Source organism: Plecotus auritus, assembly GCF_963455305.1.
Source record: "Plecotus auritus genome assembly, chromosome: 5".
NCBI lineage: Eukaryota > Metazoa > Chordata > Mammalia > Chiroptera > Vespertilionidae > Plecotus > Plecotus auritus.
In genome coordinates this window covers 91,423,391-91,442,115 of record NC_137776.1, presented here as the reverse complement: position 1 = coordinate 91,442,115, position 18,725 = coordinate 91,423,391, and the positions used below count along the sequence as shown (strand labels likewise).

General features: G+C 56.8%; 1 protein-coding gene across 1 annotated transcript in view; it reads right to left on the bottom strand.

The window, feature by feature from the left end:
• Positions 1-18,725, bottom strand: part of GLI2 (GLI family zinc finger 2) — a gene marked incomplete at both ends in the record, with an annotated part of 171,810 nt that overhangs the window by 49,691 nt on the left and 103,394 nt on the right. The window contains one exon of the mRNA XM_080668094.1: positions 4,395-4,500. Coding sequence (XP_080524220.1) covers positions 4,395-4,500 — 106 coding nt within the window. The remainder of the gene's footprint in view (positions 1-4,394; positions 4,501-18,725) is intronic.

Sequence of the window (18,725 nt, the reverse complement as noted above, 5' to 3'; positions counted from 1 at the left end):
GGGTCCTGGGTGCCTGTGCAGAGGCCTGTGCACGGAGCCGCAGGCAGGAGCCTCGAGGCGGGCTGACAGGAGACGACACTGCGCCTCATTTGCTGACGAACGTTTGTGTAATTAGACACATTTGCTGCTGGCAAGGAGGAGGAGCGGCCACAACAGCGGCTCGCTGGATCGGGCTCCACCAGGCTCCCCCATACTAATCGCAGGGCCTGGGCCACAGGGGCTGCTTTCCTCCCGAACTCTGTCCCGTTTCTTACCTGGGACACTGAGGGCAGGGGTGAAGGGGCGGGCTTTGCAGCACTCGCCTTGTCCCCCTGTGGCCTGGCCGGGACCCACTGTCCGGAGGACACTGTGGAGCCACTGGCAGCCAGGCCAGCAGGATGCGGGGAACAGTGCTGCTGTCACGGCCGGGGTGTGAATGGACTAGCCCTCCTTGGCTCCTCAACCCTCGAGCAGAGGCAAGCCTGGCGGCCGTGCAGGGCATGCCCTGTGGAGTGGGGACACCTCTGAGCCTGTGTCTGCACCTGAGAGCTGCAGATTTAACCCACCCCCCAGGGCCACTGGGAAGTGAGGGAACACAGCAGACCGGCTCCAGGGCACAAATTTCTCACGTCCTTTACTGTACGTGGTGATGCTGGGCTTGCCACTGGGACTGGGAATCCCAAATGAGTTGGAGAACGACCCTCAGAGAGTCCCCGTCCTCAGCCCTGGGACCTGGGAATGGGACCTTCTGTGGGAAAGGGCCATTGCAGACGTAGAATTCAGGACTGTTCTCAGTTGTCCCGTGGCCCTCAAGCAATCACAGGTGTCCTTATGAGGGAAGCAGAGGGAGAAAACGGCCGCAGAGGAGGATGGCCACGTGAGGACAGAAGCCAGGGAGAAAGGCAACGCGAAAGGAGGTGGGGCTTGTGAGCCACGAAAATGGATTCTCTCCTGGAGCCTCCAGGAGGAAACAGTTCTCCTAGAAGACTCCCGTCAGTCTTCTGGCCTCCAGAGCTCCAAGACCAAGTCTGTCCTGGTTAACCCACTAAGTGAGGTGATTCGTTATAGCAGCGGCAGGAGACTCATACAGTGCCCTTCAGTTATCCAGGAAAGTGAAAGAACCGCTGGGCCTGTGAGTGACAAGACGGTTTCTGCAGGCCACTGGCCTGGCCAGACTTCTCCTGCGACCTGCCATCATCACCTCCTTCTCCAGGTGCTCTGCCCACACACTGCGCCTCCCTGGCTAGGAAGGAGGCAGGCCGGGGGAGGGGGGGTGAGGAGGGGACGTGGCCTGTGTCCAACCCAGAGCTGGTGAGTGGCGAAGCCTGGAGAAGACACAGGGCGACCTCCTCCCACAGCTCCCACTTGTACAGGGAGGGATAGCACTAAGGACCCCCATTCAGCAACCAGGCCCTGCCTGCACAGCGTCTCAAACCTGCGCCCGCAGTAGGCATGGTACATGCAGACCGGGGCCTTGCCCTGGAGCTGACTCCGCAGGTCCGGGCCTGGGGACCTGCATTCCTAACAGGCTGGGCACCACCAACCTAGGGCAGTGCCCTAACCAAGGGTGGTCTGTGCTCTGTGGATTCGGTGGAACCTGCCCAGGGGTCCTGGAGTCACACATGTGCCCCTGGGAGAGGCCAGTGTGCGACCGAGGGGCTGGGCTCAGGGGCAGGAATGAGATTTCTAACTTCCCAACCCTACGTGAGTGACCCTCATGCCAGCTACTTATCCTCTCTGTGTTGCCTCAGTTCCTTCCTCTGTAAAGCGGGGTGACATGAAATGCACTCTCACTGGGCTGTTGAGAGGACTGAGATGAAACAGAAAGTGTTTAACAGTCATAGGTCAGAGTTAACCCAAGAAATTGCATTCACCAGTGAGGGGTCTTCTCCTATCAGCTGGGGGGAAATGTGAGCCTGGATGTTCCCTTGCAGCGAGGGGCTTGCCTGGAGCCCCTCCGGGAGCTCTCAGCACTGAGCACGCCCACGACTGGCCCTGGGACCCAGCAGGGAAGCACTTCCCACAGGCCTGCTGTGCCCAGGATCCATGTCCCGAACCAGCCAAACATGTCTCAAGAGCAGAAAATCAGCAACTCCAACCCCTCCTAGAAGGGACTCAGCTCCCTTAACCCGCTTAGGTTCGCAGATGCCACCAACTGAGCAATTTCTGGGGATCCACTTGCTCCAAACGTATGCATCTCCCCGAAGCTGCTGGAACTGGCCTCTGTCCCCGGCAGCAGCCAAGGCCTGAGGCCTGAGAGGTGAGCGGGGCTGCGGTGGGTGCATGGCTGCAGCAGCAGGTCCTACCTCGTCCATGAGAACCAGTACATGTGCTGAACGTGTCGGAAGACAGGGAGACAATGTCCAAATCTGGGACAATGTGAACAACACACTAAACAGTGATAACCAGAGACTATAACTCATCGACTATCACAAATATCAACACATTTATTTGAAAAAGAGAAATGGGGGAGAAGGCACAGCTGTGCCTCACAGGAGCTTTCTAGCAGATAAATGTGGGAGGAGCGACGTGAATGGAAAAGCGGCACTTGGCAAAGACCAGTAACTCCTGTTTCTGACAGAAGCCGTCATGGAGGTTAAAGTTTGTGGGTGCCAATGTGATGAGAAGGAGGATATGCACACATTACCAAAGTGACTCCTAGTCATTACAAAGCGACCGTCTTCAAACTGGAGAAACTCACCGGAACTAAGCGATCACAACTAATCCCAGGCATGAGAAGTGTCACCTTGATGTGCCCCCGGCAGGAAGGGCACAGCATCACTTTTCTCATTATTTCCCAAAACGCATATTCTGAATTTAATCTGAGGCAACATCAGACAAACCCAGAAGGATGTTTTACACAGTACCTGGGCTGTCCCCTTCAAAAATGCCAAGGTCATGAAGAGAGACTGAGCAATTGTCCCAGATTAAAGGTGATGATAGAGATAAGACAACTTAAATGCAAACGCTGGGTCCTGAACCAGAGAGAAAAGACATTAGCAGGCACCTGGCCAAATCTGGGTAAGACCCAGAAGTTAGTTAATAGCACACTTGAGGAAGTGGAGAAGGGTATAATGAAAATCTTTGTACTATTTTTGCAACCGTTTTTATATGTCTGAAATTATTCCAAAGTAAAAGGTATTTTTAAAAAGAAAATAAAAATCCCAGATCTGATCTGTTGTGGAGAGGCAATGCATGTCCAGAAATAGGAGTCACCTGAGGACTGGGCCCCTTCTCAGTCACCTGCCCCCGACCGGGCAGAGGGCATGCTTTGAACATAGTGAGTGCTCAGCAAGTATTCACTGCCTCCACTCAGCTGGGAGCCGGGAGAGCAGTGGGTGGGATGCATGGAGGGCTGTGCACTCAGCAAACAGTGATTGTGCACCTATTGTGCGCCAGCCACTGGCAGAGCCTGCTGGGAGGCAAGTGTGAACCCATTCTGGCCCCTTAGTGCGGTGGGATCCAGGGAAGGGTCCCACTCGGTGCATGGTTCCCAGTGCCCCCAGAGGAGGTGCTCCACGCTGAGGCTTAGAGGATCTGAAGGAGATGCCAGGAGGAGGCCAGGGCCAGTGGGAATCGGTGCCCCATTCTAGGCAGGCTGGGCAGCTGGAGCCGAGACACAGGAACTTGCGACAGGGTTGTGAGTGCTGGAACCACAAATAGCACCTGGACAGGTGAGGTGGCTGGGTCCAGAGGGGCCACAGGGCAGCTGGGTCTGTGCAGTAGGTCCCTCCCGGGCAGGTGTGGGAGCAGCAGATATGTTGGGGGGAGCAGCATGGCCTTTCTTCTAAAAGCAGACATGGGGGTAGCATGGGCATGGCTCATCAGGTAATAAAGACCAAGAATAGTGACATCAGCTACAGGCCTCAAGAGGTGTAGTGGGACAGCACTGGTATCTCACTGTCTGCGGTCTCAAAGCAGGAGCAGGAAGAGGCCCCAAAGTATAACTTGGAGCTTGTCCTTATAAGCAGGGTGGACCCTATAACTCAGTGTCCAAGTCGGGACACTTCAGAGAGGGAAAGGGGTGCGATGAATTATTATGCTTGGACAACATATGAGGAAGGTCAGCATACTTAGATGGGACCTTTGGCCTGAAGGGGCTCCCATTGCCGGGGGGTACAGAGCCCCGGTGCTGCTTATGGATCCGCCAGGAGAGTTGGCAGCCTGGGAAGTGGTGAGGGGGGAGATGGCTGTGCTTCCCTTCTCAGGTAACCAGAGGGAACTGGGTGTCCACATCTCACCCACACAGCCACTCAGGGTCCTGGCCAATGTACCCGTGGGTGGCAAAGGTGACAATGCAGATCAGGAACTCCAAAAAGAAAGACGGAGGCAGAGAGGTGGCCAGGGCTGGCAGCCTGGCTTCCCCAGTGCGGGGAGACTGTAAGCCTAGGCGGCGGGCCAAGGGCAGAACTTACCCGTGCATGCCGTGGGCAGAGTGAGGCTCGTAATGGTACCTTCCCTCCTGGTGTCTCATGTCAATTGGTAAGGGAGCATGGAACGGTGGCAAAAGGTGCTGCGGCACTGTACAGGGGGAGAGAGACAGGACTTCAAAACCTTTCCCCTCCCTCGAAAAGCCATTTTCAAAGGGCTTTAAAGCTCAATGAATTTCAGAGCAAAAGCAGTCAGGACAGGGGGCTCCGAGGTGCCCGGCTATCACACACCCATGAAGGGGATGAATAAATAATCAAAGTCAGCCAGAGAACCTACATCACTCACATAAAAGATCCCCAACCGCGCTCTTGACAAAGACAAGCAGCTAAGCGCTCTTTGAACTCGGGGAGATTACAGGCTGGGCCGCAAATCAGGGCTGACAGAGCCGACAGGCTTCTGCCCATCCCGGCCTTGGCTGCGTGGCTCCACTGTGTGGGTGACGGCATCCACGCCAGCAGCATTCGCCTAGAGCTCTGTGAAGCCCGGGCCCACTCCGCTGCAGCCAGCAGACACCTATGTGGGTATGTTAATTCCCCAGCTCTTACCATTAATTACTGACCCTAAGCGCGCTGGCGGGGCCTCCAAGCTGTAAATGCCAGTGCGTGAGCATCAGTTTCCAGAGGTGAGTCAGCCCCTGTCTGCACTTGGCCTGCCCTCAACAAATCATCATGGTAATTGTAGGATGCTCTTTGCTTATTAAGAAAAAATTCCTGGGTACCCTGGAGGCAAACGTAATTACAGGTGCTAGGAAAACAAGCCTCTTTAAAAAGTAGTTAGACTGGAGAAAGGGCTAAGACGTGGAGATTTCTCTGCGGACTCACTCACTCAGGAAGGCCTGGCCAGTGGGAGTCAGCGGTGAGGCGGACCTGCTGACTGGCTTTGAGCCGCGGCCGTTTGTTTTCCACGCATGTGGGGCAGCAGCCCGCCAGGCCTGCCCTAATAAAGGCACACAGACACTGCTGCTCACGTGCAGGCTCTGATGCTGTTCTGTAAACACTACCCACTCTTTGACTTTACTGTGGTAAAATACACACAACAGGAAGTTTACCATGTTAATCATGCATAAGTGTACAGCACAGGTAAGCACATTCACATTGCTGTGCAACCACCACCACCGTCCACATGGGACTTTTTCATCGTCCCAAGCTGAAACCCTGGACCCCTTACACACTCCCCATCTCCCCACCCTGGCCCAAGTGACCACCACCCTTTTTTCTGTCTCTATGAATGTGACTACTCCAGGTCCCTCATCTGAGTGGAGTCGACAGTACTCGTCCTCTCGTGACCGGCATATTTCACGAGCATCATGTCCTCAGTGCTCATCCGTTATACCATGTGCCCGATGGGTAGACCCCGTTTTGGTCATTCATTCATCCCTTGATGGACACTTGGTTTGAATGCTCTGAACTCTTAAAAAGAGAAAACTTTTCTCCAGACACTTTAAACTTAATTTTTACATATTCAATTTTATCTTCATAATTCCACAATACTGGCATCTTCCATGGGGACTTGGAACAAAGAAAACCAATTTCTTACCCTGATTAAATCAATCTGCCAAACCCAGACTCCAGAAATCTTGGGCTCACAGGGGAGTTGGCCTCTAAAAACGGAGGTCAGCGCCGCCTGCTTCCATGCGGGGACACACTGGGCTTCAGGAACCCTCGGAGAGTCCAGCAGGGAAGCAATGACACCTCTCCAGAGGCACAGGAAAGGGCCTATATGGTTTCCTCAATGCGGCCAGGCAGACTGAACCACAGTACTGTTAACAAACGTTTCCCTGAATTTCCAAAAGCCCCTTGGGGCAGCCAGGGTGGGTGTAATTGCACCCACTTCACAGATGAGAAAATGAAGGCCAGGGGCGATTTCAGCTCAGTCATGGGGCTGAAAAAATGGCAGAGCCAGGAGGAGAGTCCAAGGCCCTGGACAGCTGGTCATAGCATTTCCCTCTGCCCAGCATGAATGAACACTCAGAGGCAGCCCTATGCAAGGGGGATGCCTGGGCCTCCTGTCCCCGCCTTGCTCATGCACTGTATTTAGCAAATGCACTCAGTATCAGGCCTGTTCTAAGCACTTTGCAAATATCAACTCCTAGGTCTTCACAGCAACCCGAAGCTGCACTCACCCCAGAATTCCTGGTGTTCCCGCTCTCCACCCCCAGCACCCGTGTGTTCCTTTTCTCCCCAGAGTTTCACCAACAGGGTTGAAGGGGGTCCCTTAATGCAATATCAGATTCCCCCACCCCACCCCAAACAGGGCCCCGCCTAAGCAGCTGTGAGCGGAGATGTGTCTCTGTGCAGGGTTAAATGCAACTGCTTCAGGTCTGAAGAGCTCTGGCCTCCACAGGAATGAAGTGTGCGTGCTAGTTTACAAGGCAAATGTGAACTGGAGTGGCGCCAACACTGACCTGCCGCTCCACCAAACCAGGCTGTGCGTGTGTGCCTGTGTATGGGTGCGTGTGTGCCTGTGTGTATGTGCCTGTGTGTATGTACGTATGTGCCTGTGTGTGGGTGCGTGTGTGCCTGTGTGTATGTACGTGTGTGCCTGTGTATGGTGCGTGTGTGCCTGTGTGTATGTGCATGTGTGCTTATGTGTGGGTGTGTGGGTGCCTCTGTGTATGTGCGTGTGTGCGTGTGTGCCTGTGTGTATGTACCTGTGTGTACGTGCGTGTGTGCCTGTGTGTATGTGCGTGTGTACCTGTGTGTACGTGCGTGTGTGCCTGTGTGTATGAGCGTGTGTGCCTGTGTGTATGTGCGTGTGTGCCTGTGTATGAGTGTGTGTGTTTGTGTGTATGAGCGTGTGTGCCTGTGTGTATGTGCGTGTGTGCCTGTGTATGAGTGTGTGTGCCTATGTGTATGAGCGTGTGGGCCTGTGTGTGGGTGCGTGTGTACCTGTGTGTATGTGCGTGTGTGCCTGTGTGTATGTGCATGTGTGACTGTGTGCGCGTGTGTGCCTGTGTGTGTGTGCCTGTGTGCATGTGCGTGTGTGCCTGTGTGTGTGTGCCTGTGTGCATGTGCGTGTGTGCCTGTGTGTGCCTGTGTGCTTGTGTGTGTGCCTGTGTGCATGTGCGTGTGTGCCTGTGTATGAGTGTGTGTGCCTATGTGTATGAGCGTGTGGGCCTGTGTGTGGGTGCGTGTGTACCTGTGTGTATGTGCGTGTGTGCCTGTGTGTATGTGCATGTGTGACTGTGTGCGCGTGTGTGCCTGTGTGTGGGTGCGTGTGTGCCTGTGTGTGCCTGTGTGCCTGTGTGTGTGCCTGTGTGTGTGCCTGTGTGCATGTGCGTGTGTGCCTGTGTGTGTTGTGGGAGGAGGAGCCTGGGCATGAGGGACAGCCATCCACAGAGGACCGCTGCAGCTGGGGTTGCCCCTCCTTTCGACGGTCCCTGGGGTGATGGCTGTGGAGGTGACATGGGAAGCGGCTTTCTCTTTCTCGAGTCAGAGGGGCAGGGCAGGGCCTCGGCACCCCTGCCGCCTTCCAAGCAGCTGACACCCATGGGATGAGCAGGCAGCAGGGACTCTGGCCACAGCCCTGTGCCCCTCTTGTTACCACTTGGAGTCCTCAGAAGGAGCCTGGGAACACGTGTTAGTGGTTCACTCATCCAGGCATTGGTGTGTTAGGTCAGTCGGCAGCTTGGGGGTGGCCCAGTGCCCACCAGGTTGGGCAGGGGAAGTGCCACAGGCACTCATCCTCAGTGATAAAGATCAAAAGGCCCTCCTGGACCTTTGCCATGGCACCATGGATCCTTTTCTCACCAGGAAGCACATGGAGGCTCTGTGTGGCGAGTCTGCCGTAGGAGAGCCACAGCCAGGCAGCTCATGGCTCCACTGCCTCCCCCCATGAAGCCCTAGGTGCTGCCAGCAGCCAGCACCCAGGAGGCCCTCAGCAGCAGGGTCTCCGAGGACTCACATCCACACAGCAGCCCCCGGGATGGCCCCAGGGCGGATGGACGTGTGCCTGCCCACCTTCAGAGAGGACCAGTCCACTCCTAGCATGGGGCTAAGCCTGGCAGCAGTCATGTAGCAGTAATCACTCATCCTACATCTCTTCCTTCCTTAGTTCATTCCTTTATCCAATCAGTCACCTGCCGGGTATCTGGGCATGCTCTTAGCAGGTAATGCTCTAGGGCCCTGGAGCAGTGCAGAGACAGCAGCCCGCGGTGCCACTTCACAGAGCCGGGCAGCTTTCCTGAGGACACACGCCATGAACAAACTAGCAAATATATTTATACCATCCTGTCAGAGGATGGCGAAGCTCAGCGGAAACGGGCTGGGCACGGGGGCAGAGAGGGGATGGAACATGGGGTGGAGTAAGGGCTCCCGCAGGACAGGTGCACCAGGTGGGGGGACGGCAAGTGCAAAGGGAAGACAGCAATGTCAGCGCCAGGAGCAGAGGGTGGAGTGAGAGAGACAGGGAAGAAGGTCCCACAAGCCTGGTCTGGTTGTGGGAAGGACTCGGATTTTTTAGGATGCATGGGTGGGGTGAGGGGAGAAGGGTTCTGAGCAGGAAATCAAAAGGCCACAGGAGCAGGGCCAGGTGGTGTGGGGCTGGCGTGCGCATCTGCCAGAAATCTCAGATGGGCCCTGCCACTAGTGACCATGGGACTTGGGAGAAATTATGTCTTCTTTTCTGAGTCTCACATTAGCCATCTGTGCAATGAGGATTACGTGAGCTCTAATTTCCTTCCTACCAGACAGTCCTGCTATTTGTGAACTGTCACCGCGCCACACCTGTCTCAGCCAGGGACATGCCAAGGCGTCCCGAGGGACATGAGCAAACCGCAGGAGAGACCACGAGTAGGACACAGAGGGGCCCCTGAGAAGGCCACGGGAGGGACCCAAGCGGGGCACGGGAGGGACCCCGAGCAGGCCAAGGGATGGACCCCGAGCAGGCCAAGGGATGGACCCCGAGCAGGCCAAGGGATGGACCCCAAGCAGGCCACGGGATGGACCCCGAGCAGGCCAAGGGATGGACCCCGAGCAGGCCAAGGGATGGACCCCGAGCAGGCCAAGGGATGGACCCTGAGCAGGCCAAGGGATGGACCCCGAGCAGGCTACAGGATGAACCCTGAGCAGGCCACGGGAAGGGCCCTGAGCAGGCCAAGGGATGGACCCCGAGCAGGCTACAGGATGAACCCTAAGCAGGCCACGGGAAGGGCCCTGAGCAGGCACAGAGGGGCTCTGGTGCAGGAGCTGTTTTATCTTTATGGCCCTATCTACAACACACTGACCCAGTGGCCCTCTACCTCCTCTCAGCCCACCAGCCACAGGCCCTGTCACTGAAGCCACTTGTAGGACAGTCCCCAAAACTGTCTCTGGGACCAATAGCGCACTCCCGGCAAACTGAGGGTGAAGGCTAACCCTGGAGCATCCGAGGTTTGAGGACCTTTCAGACCAGCAAGGACAGTCCCCAACTCCCGTGAAGGAACCTTTCAGAGGCAGATACTTAGCCTGGGTCCCTGGGCCAGGCCCCAGGGGAGTCGCCACGGTGGACTCTGTGAGCAGGCACTGCCAGCAGCCCAGGACCAAGAGGATGAACAAGAACAAGAGCTGCCTTGGGTGACATGTGGAAGAAGACCCTTCCACATGTTGTTTTCATTGTGGGCTCTTTTTTCAAGTTAAACAAAAATCCAAGCCCGGCATCCTTCAGGAAGGCGGGGGACACACCACATGCCAGCGCTCAGCGCGGCTCTCTTTAAGTTCAGAGGGAGAGACTGAGCTGGGAATTTTCTGTGGGTGCCCGACCCCCTGAAGGAATGCACATTTGGTTTTGATCCCACACAGAAAGACCAACCATCTGAGAAGCAAGGGTGGCGGCATGCTGGCTTTTTTTTAACCCCAGAATTTTCCTGTGCTAAGGTTTAAATGCCCAGTGCTCCTCGCTGGTGGTCCCAGGGAGGCAGCGTTACACGGCAGTGTCCCTGGTTTAAGGATCTGGCTGTGTGAGTGAGAAGGCCAAAGAGAAGGTGTAAGGGGAGCAGGGGCGGGGGGGGGGGGGGGCTCCCCTGGAAGCCGGGCTCTAGTTCATCCCCATGCATCAGACATGAGGACTCTGGTGAATTTCTGACGGAGAGGATGGGCGGGGTCAGCAGGGGCTCAGACAAAGAAGCAGGAAACTGGGTCATGGAAACATGACGGGGCATCTGTGTGAGCAGCTGGAGGATTCCCCTCAGGTGAAGTCATGTGCTGCTACAACACGGAGGCACTGCCAGGGGGCGAACTTGGAGCGGGCCCAGGGGCGGGCCCACAGCTGGAGGGTAGCTTGGTGAAGGCAACCATCTCCCAGGAGAGCCGGGCGTGTTGGGGACGCACCAGCCCCTGGGCTGTCCGGTCCCTAGAGGATAGCATGGTCTCCAAGTACCGTGTCTCTTCCATTGAGACTGAAGGAAGGCCTTAGCTCGGACTCCTGGTTCCTGTGAGCAGAGCTGCCTTGCCTGCCACTGACCGAGAGATGGCACAGGTATCCTGGCAGGAGGCTGTCCTGGCACAAGGCAGGCCTGAGGAAGGACGAAGCACAAATCCATCTCAGTGCAGTCGGGGGAACTCGGGAGGGAGGCCAGGGGCCAGAGCAGGTCATGGGTCCCCATCCTTCGCGGGCAGCTGACCCAGGCCCTGGGGCCACCATGCAGGAGGCTGGTGCCGTGGCTGCCTCATGGCTACCGGATGGGCTCCAGGTGGCCTCTGGTAAGCAGAAATGGAGGCCTTCTAGCTTGGCCTGGCTGGGGCCAGAGAAAGATGTATTAGCCCCCAATTTCTATCACACTATGGGGACTCTGCTTGGGATGCCCATTAATGACTAGCTGACCACGTTCCTTTCACTTACAATTCCTTGCAAGTGACAAGAGCTCCGAGTGCCAGGGTCTCTGTCGGTAAAGGAGGAAGGACGCCCACCGGCTGCTGTGCTGCGTGTCCACAGTGTCTGCACAGAGTGGGATCTCGAGCTTCGGGGGAGACGTGAATCAGGCCCCTGTCTAGTCACGGGGAACTTCCCCCTGATCCCCATGCATCAGAGAGGAACTCAGACGCGCATCCACAGTTGATGTGCCTCCGTGAGCACCCAGGGCTCCTGCTCTCCGAGGTGCAGAGCGGGCGCAGGCAGGATGCCACGTCATGGCTTTGGGCACTGCAGGAAGTCTCTTATAAATGAACCTGCTGACCGCCACCCAGTCCCAGTGGGCCCATCCACAGGGGGCTCAGGCCAGCTACTCTGAGAGCCAGCTGGGCCCACTTTCCGTTCCCTAGTGTCTGTGCCCTCACTGGCCAGGACACAACAAGCAAGTGAGGGGACTCACAGGTGACTCTGGTGAGTCAACAGCGCCATGAATTTGACTGAAAGGATGATGTTTTTATAAAAGCACATGTATCCCTGACTCACCTTCCTCCCGCCACACCACCCAGTGCTGCAGCTGTGACTTGGCCCTCAGCAAAGTCAGTGGCAAAGGCGCTTAAGCAGAGAGCGTGTGACTGGGTTCCAGAGGGTAATAACACCTCCCGTGTGCAGGAGGATGGTGGTCCAGAGGGTGGACCCCTTTAATGACCCAACTGCCTTAAAGCAAACCCAGCTCTGTCCCCAGGAAGCGAGGGGATCAATGGCCTGACAAGTGCCTGTCTGGCAAGACTGGCCTCCCATAGAGAGCCTGCCACTCCATTCCCCTCGATGCCTGCTCACCCATTAAACCGTTTAACCTGCAGGGGACGGGGATGGGAAGACGCTCTGCTGATGAGAACTGTTCATCGTGGGAAGAAAGGGGGCTCTCTTCTTTTTGCCCCTTGACCTGGTCATTTCAGCTGGACACTGGCAGGTGGCCTGCTTGTCACGGTCTCTGTTTCAGCCACTGAAGCGGGCTCATCATGGATCCACAGGGCAAGACCCCTGGCTCTCTCCTGCTCCTGTGAGGCCCCAGCCCCACTCCTCGGGAAGCGGGAGTGCAGGCTTCACAGGATACACCAGAAACGGCAACACTAGCTACCGAGAAGGGGCTGACCGAGGGAGATGACGTTGCCCGGACACGTGATGCCCCTGACGTGGCCTTGACCACAGGCTGCGGGCTCTCCTGGTTCCAGCTCCTCAGCCTTCTCCGGAATCCAGGGGAGCTGACAACCACCAGGGCCCAGCTCTCAACCCCGGGCCCAGGACCACCTAAGGCTCCCACTTGGTCAGTGGGTGAGGACCCTGCTTGAGTGCACTGGGGACCTAGAGTACGGGACGCAATTCCTGCACAGGGCAGCTCTGCAGAGGATGTCTGTAAGGCCGCAGAGCCTGGCCCTACGCGGCAGGTGGGGTCCGCGCGGCACAGGCTGCCAGAATGGCCTTGGACTCGAGGAAGGGAGATTCCCACGCAGCCCGGAGCAGCCAGGAAGGCCCCCTGGAAAGGCGGTCTCAGAGCTGGGCCCGGAAGGGGAGACCCCGAGGGAAGGGAGAAGATGACGAGTTCCTCAGGCTCAGGCAGTGCGGACAGAGTCCAGAAGACTCGATGGTGTCCCCCACGGAGCTGTGTGGCCTGAATCCTGGCCTGAACTTTGTGGCCTCTCCTGTACATGGAACTAGGAACACCTCTGCCTGGGGTCCCCGGGAAATTAAATGATGTGCACCTGTAACAGGAGGCACCGTGAGCACCTGAGGCACTAATAGCGCTTCTCAGGCCCCAAATCACCTGCAGCTTTGCAAACACGCTCCTGCTGGGGCCCCTGCAGATACGGTGACTATCGCGCTGTCCTGTGTATCAGGGCTTCTGAGCAGTGGACTCAGGGGGCCTGAGCACCACGAGGAACATGGGCTTTGAAGGCATCACCATTCCTGAGCTTCTCCACGCTGCAGAACAGAGGCGCTTGCTTGCCGGGCTGGGAGAAGCCCCACGAGACAGCACGCAACCGTGCCTCCGGCTTGGGTGGCCTCAGTCAACTCTGAAACCCTGCAGACAGGTGACTCAGATGGCCAGGCCTCTCCCAGTGGGCAGGGCGCCACCGGCTCAGGCCTCAGAGCTCGAAGGCATGCGAGTCACGGGAGTCCAGGGGCGCCTCCTTCCCGGGGCCCGGCCTTCTGCCTGCGAATGGCACCACCACCCCAACAAGCCCCGACAGGCTGCTTCCCAGGCCTCTGCTGATGCTGATGCCCAGGCACCGCCCCACAGGAAGCACTTAATAAGAATAATAATATCCTGAATGGCACTCCACAGTGGGCAATTAAAAAGCGTTTCTGTCTCACTGGGGGGAGTGGGGGATGAAAATCAGACAGGAAATTCCAACACCACGGCTGGCTGGTGTCCTGCGGGCTGAGGCCCAGGCTGCTCGCTCTCACAGCCAGTCCTGCCCCCACACAGCGCTTTGTAGGACCAGGGCCCGCCAGTGCACACCCCACCCCACAGCCACAAGCTGGCTTTTCCAAGAAGGTGCTGCTTGACAACATATGACAAAATAGATGCTGGAAAGAGCGCAGGAAGCTGGGCCAGCGCCAGCTGCCGCACCAGGGCAGGGCCCCGAGCTCTGCAGGCAGCGGGCAGGGCTGCAGGGAGAGTGCTCTCTGTGAGGGCTGGCAACGCACCCGCCCCAAGGCCCCTGGGAGCGGCAGACTCCTGTGCCACAGGCCCTTGCTCAGGAGCCCGGCCGTCTGGAACCAGACCCTGCCCAGCCTCCGTGACTGGGAGAGTAAAAGCCCTCCAGTTTGCGGTATTTCAGTTACACAACCTGATCTGACTGAGACACGCTCGGGTGGTGAGGCCAAGATAAGGGGAACAGGCCACGGGAGGCAGATGGGACCTGGGCCAGAGGCCACAGGGTCGTGGTGGACAGCACTGGGCTGCAGCGGACACCGTGGCCAGGCCTGGACCCATCACTGATGCTCTTTGCCTGCCTGTGCCTTGGTTTCCTCATCTGTGCAATGAAGGCAGTGACAAGACCCACACCAGAGGGACACTGGAGCAGAGCTGAGCGGACATGTGTCCAGAGCTTGTGCAGGGCCAGCCCTGCGAGAACCTGGGAGTGCCAAAGGCCCTCTCCATGACCTCCTGCCCTCAGCTAGGTGTGGGAGATCAGGGGGAGCTCCAAAGGCACCCCGAGGAGATGGGGAATGAAACGGGTTGCCCAATGGTCAGGGTAGACGAGTAGGGTCTCACATTAGAAAACCTTAGCACCAAAATACCTCAGAGAAGGCCAAGCCTGATCATGTTTGAAGTATCCTGGCCACAGATTCTGTTCCAAAGGAAGTAAAGTCAGGACCCCAAACCCACAGCAGACTGCCCAGGGGCTGTGGCTCCACAGGTGTGCCCTGCAGACCTCCAAGCGACCTTGCAGAGAACACAAGCCCAGGCCAAGGGCCTGGAGAAGAGTGGCCTGTGACACCCCGTGTTCCAGGCTCCTGCCGCCTGTTCCAGAGGCAGGCGGGTCAGTGTGGCCCAGCACTGCCGGGTCACCTTCACAAGCGTTCCCTGGAGTCTCATCGCCCTCAAGAGGTTCACCTGCCCACTTGTACCAGCAACACTGGCAGCTTCAATGCTGTCACAAAAAGCCCACTGTCACGGGAGACGAGGATCCCACGGGTCCCGACGTGTCACTGCCACTCTGCTTCCCTCCGCAGCTCCCATCCCTTCCTGCAGAGTCTAGCAAGAGCTCAGCCTGGCGCTGGTCCTGCCGCAGCCCCCCAGAGCGCCGAGAGCCTGTGGACGTTCTGCTGCCGTTCTTGAGGGGCCACAGCGCTGAGTCCCGCCAGGCACTAGGGACACTTTCCCGGGCTGGCGAAGGCAGCCCTTATTCCAGGGTGTGCGCTGAGGCAGAGCCTGCCAAAGCCAGTGTCTGAGATGCAAAACCGGGCCTGGCATCTGCTGGGAGGACAGCCTGCAAGCACCTCTGAGCATGGCACTCGGGCTGCATGCGTTTGCGTTCCGCCGTGACAGCTGGTCACACAGCTTCCCTTCCACTGCAACAGCCTCTGAAAGGCACCTCGGAGCCCTGGCCAGTGCTGTCCCAGCGGCAAGGTGGTACTCGTTTCCTTAAAGGGATTTTTTCCGTAAAACATTCTCTACCCCAAACTAGTCTCTCTCTTAGTGCCCACTGTCAAATGCAGCCCTGGCCTCAACATACAGTGCACATGCTGTCTTAAATCTCCTGGTAGTCACACAAAAAAAACCTTAAAAAGAAACTGGCAATAATCCTATAATAAAACCCTAATATGCAAATCGACCAAACGACCGAACAGCAGAAGGACTGTCCGGACCACCTTCCGGGTGACCACGCTATGAGATGCACTGGCTCCAGGCCAGCCAAGGCGGGTGTGATGCGATTGGTCGGGGGCCCCGCCACTGACCCATGATTGCTCCACAGAAGGAGGCCCAGGCTACCAGGCTGGTGGCACTGCGGCGGGTGTGCGGGGCCGGCCAGCAATCACCCCGTAGAGGGTTGCCCAGGCCAGCCAAGTGATCGCATCCCATGCCTGTCACCCGCAGAGGGAGGCGACCAGTGGAGGTGGGGGAGGGCAGCGCTGCACAGATGGCAAGCAGTGGCAGTGGCGGGGGCGGGGCCAGCTGCTGGCAGCCAGACAAAGGAAAGCCCCTGATCGCTGACCAGGCCTAGGGACCCTACCCAAGGGCTCCCGGATTGCAAAAGGGTGAGGGCCAGGCTGATGGACAACCTCCCCCAAGCCCCGCACGAATTTTGTGCACTGGGCCTCTAGTCTTCGTATAAATTCATTGACTCAGCATATCTAAAACATTATCATTGCAACATATGACCAACATAAAAATCATTAACAAGCTGTTTTGTATTCTTTACTTTATACTAAGGCTTTAAAGTCACTGTGTAGTTTACATCTATACACTTCACAGTTCAGAGCGGCTGCACTTGAAGTGCTCAGCAGCCATGGGCCTGGAGGGGCTGCTGCTGAACCCACAGCCCTAACCAGTTATCACTGGGACGGTTCACAGACCTCCAGTCTAGGCTGAGAAAAGCCCCAATGGCACAAAAACATGGTGATGAACATTCTCCCCAAATTCAGTTCTTCCTCAGTTCTGGCTCTTCACTCCCTGCAAATGTCTATTTGGCTACTTCCTGCCCTTCCACCCTTGCTTCCACGCACTGGACTCCCAGGGTCGCTCCTTCTACACCTTGGCCTCAGGGCAGAGCAGAGTGAGTCAGCCACCCACTGCCTTTCCCACAGGGCTGGGCAGGTGCTCCTGAGACCTTCTGACAAAAAGAGGGTCTCTAGTGTGAATCCTGAGGACTAAGAAGGGCTCCTGGTGGATTTTTTTTTTAGTGCAGAGCCTAGCAGTCGTTCTGCAGAGGCCTCTCATCAAAACTGCACTCAGAGGGAAGCCTGCACTGGACCACCTGCCTCTACACTCCCAGCCTTCAGCAGGAGTTCCTGGAGTGCTAAGCAACAGGACTGAGGCTCTCCCATCCAACTGAAGATGTGCCCCTTTGGCCACCAGGGCCAGCGGCAGGGACTTCTGTCTAGAAAAGCCCACTTTCCCTATTGGAGCTGACAATATCTCGCCAGAGCAGAGCAGGGCAGAGCAGCGCCGCAGCGCCATCCGCAGCCCAGGGTGGAGCAGGGCCGAGTGGAGTGCACCACCACGGAGTGAGGCTGCCTTGCTGACGAGGCCTGGCCCCGGGCCGCCTCAGGGCCTGCAGTCGCACAGTCGCGCTGTCAAGCTTTTGCAGTAAATAAAGTCTCCTTTTTCACCACACCCCAACTTAGGGATTCCTATTGGCATTGAATTGGCGCCAACGACCATCTGTTGCCACCAGAAAACAAAGCACATGCAGGGACTGTGCGGGGCGGGGATGTGGAAAAACACTGGCCAAGCCACGTGATGCTTCCAGAAGCCTGGCTCCCTGTGCAGCACTGGCTCTGCATAATTCCGACCCAACTGACTGGATGACGGTTCCAGCACGTGCCATTCCCACCACCCTTCCCACCCTCCAGCCCCCACCTCCACCTGCTGCTCGCAGAAACGGGTTCCCTGCATCGGGACACCGGAGGTCCAACTGGCAGGGCTGGAGGCCAGGCCACAGGACTCCTAGGAAAAGCCCTCCCCCCTTTTTGCTGGTAGAGAAACTGAGATGTAGAAAGGACAGCGCGTGACCCACCCCGCTGGCCCTGAGCAGGCCCAGAACCCTGTTTCCTAGAATAAGACTGTGCAAGAGGAGAGAGAGGAGAACAACTCCAAAGGCTTCCTGGGCATCAGAAACCCTCTTGCGAAACAGTATTTGATGAGCTAAGTGTGAATGAAAAGCAGCAGGAATCTACGTCCTTTAAAATAAACAGGGTTAAAATAGGGGCAAACTCACACACAACGTGTTTCGGGGCCAGAGAAACCAGAGCTGTCCTTCCTTCCACAAACCCAAGAGCAGCCTGGCCCATTCTCCCATTTAAGGTATTGTGGGCCGCGACCCTGCTCTGTGGGCCCAGCTCTACTCCAGCAAAGGGGATCTAGAGGCGGGATCCTTGACAGGCAGCCCCAGGTCCTGTCATTGCCTGGAGAATGGAGTACAAAGCCCAGCATCGTCCTAGCACTCTCCTGATCCTGCCCTCAGACTGGCCCCCAGGACCAGACCCCAGAAGGCCGTCCCCCCTCCACACTCCCAGCCTGCAACAGTGCTCACTGTGCCCAAGATCCACCCCCACCCTGCCTGTCTTCTTATCACACCAGCTCACAAGCGAGTCCAGTCCACTCGTGCCTCCTCTAGGACGCTTTCTAGACCTTTCTTCTGCCCCTCTTCCAATCAGGCAGAAGATCTGCCCTCTGACCCCATTTCCTCAAAGCTGGAGTCCAGTACCTGGGCTGGGGTGGGGGGGTGGGAATAATGTCCAGTGAGTCAATGAATGAACAAGTGGGGGATGAGGGAGTGACTCTCCTCACTACAGGAAAGGAGAACATGAGGCTGGCAGGTGACCAATAGCTGCTGACATTCTGTATTCATTGATTTAGGACCCCGGGGAGAGAGCCCTGCGCACAGCATGGCAGACAGCAGGGGCAGACAGACACAGTCCTGGCCATGCAACGACGTTGCCGTCAACGACGCACTGCATATACAATGGTGGTCCCATGAAATTATAACAGAGCTACATAATGTAGCACCACGCATCACTCACATGTTGTGGCAATGCTGGTGAAAATAACAGGACAGCATGGACAGTCATGTATAATATGCAATACTTGATAATAAACAACATGCTACTGGTTTATGTGTTCCCTATACTATACTTATTAAAGTTATTTTAGAATACTGTATTTCTATTTATAAAAATGAAATTTGCTGTAAAACAGTATGACGTAAAAGATGTATGAGAGCAGAGTAGCAGACAGAGTATTAGTAGACAGAGAAGAG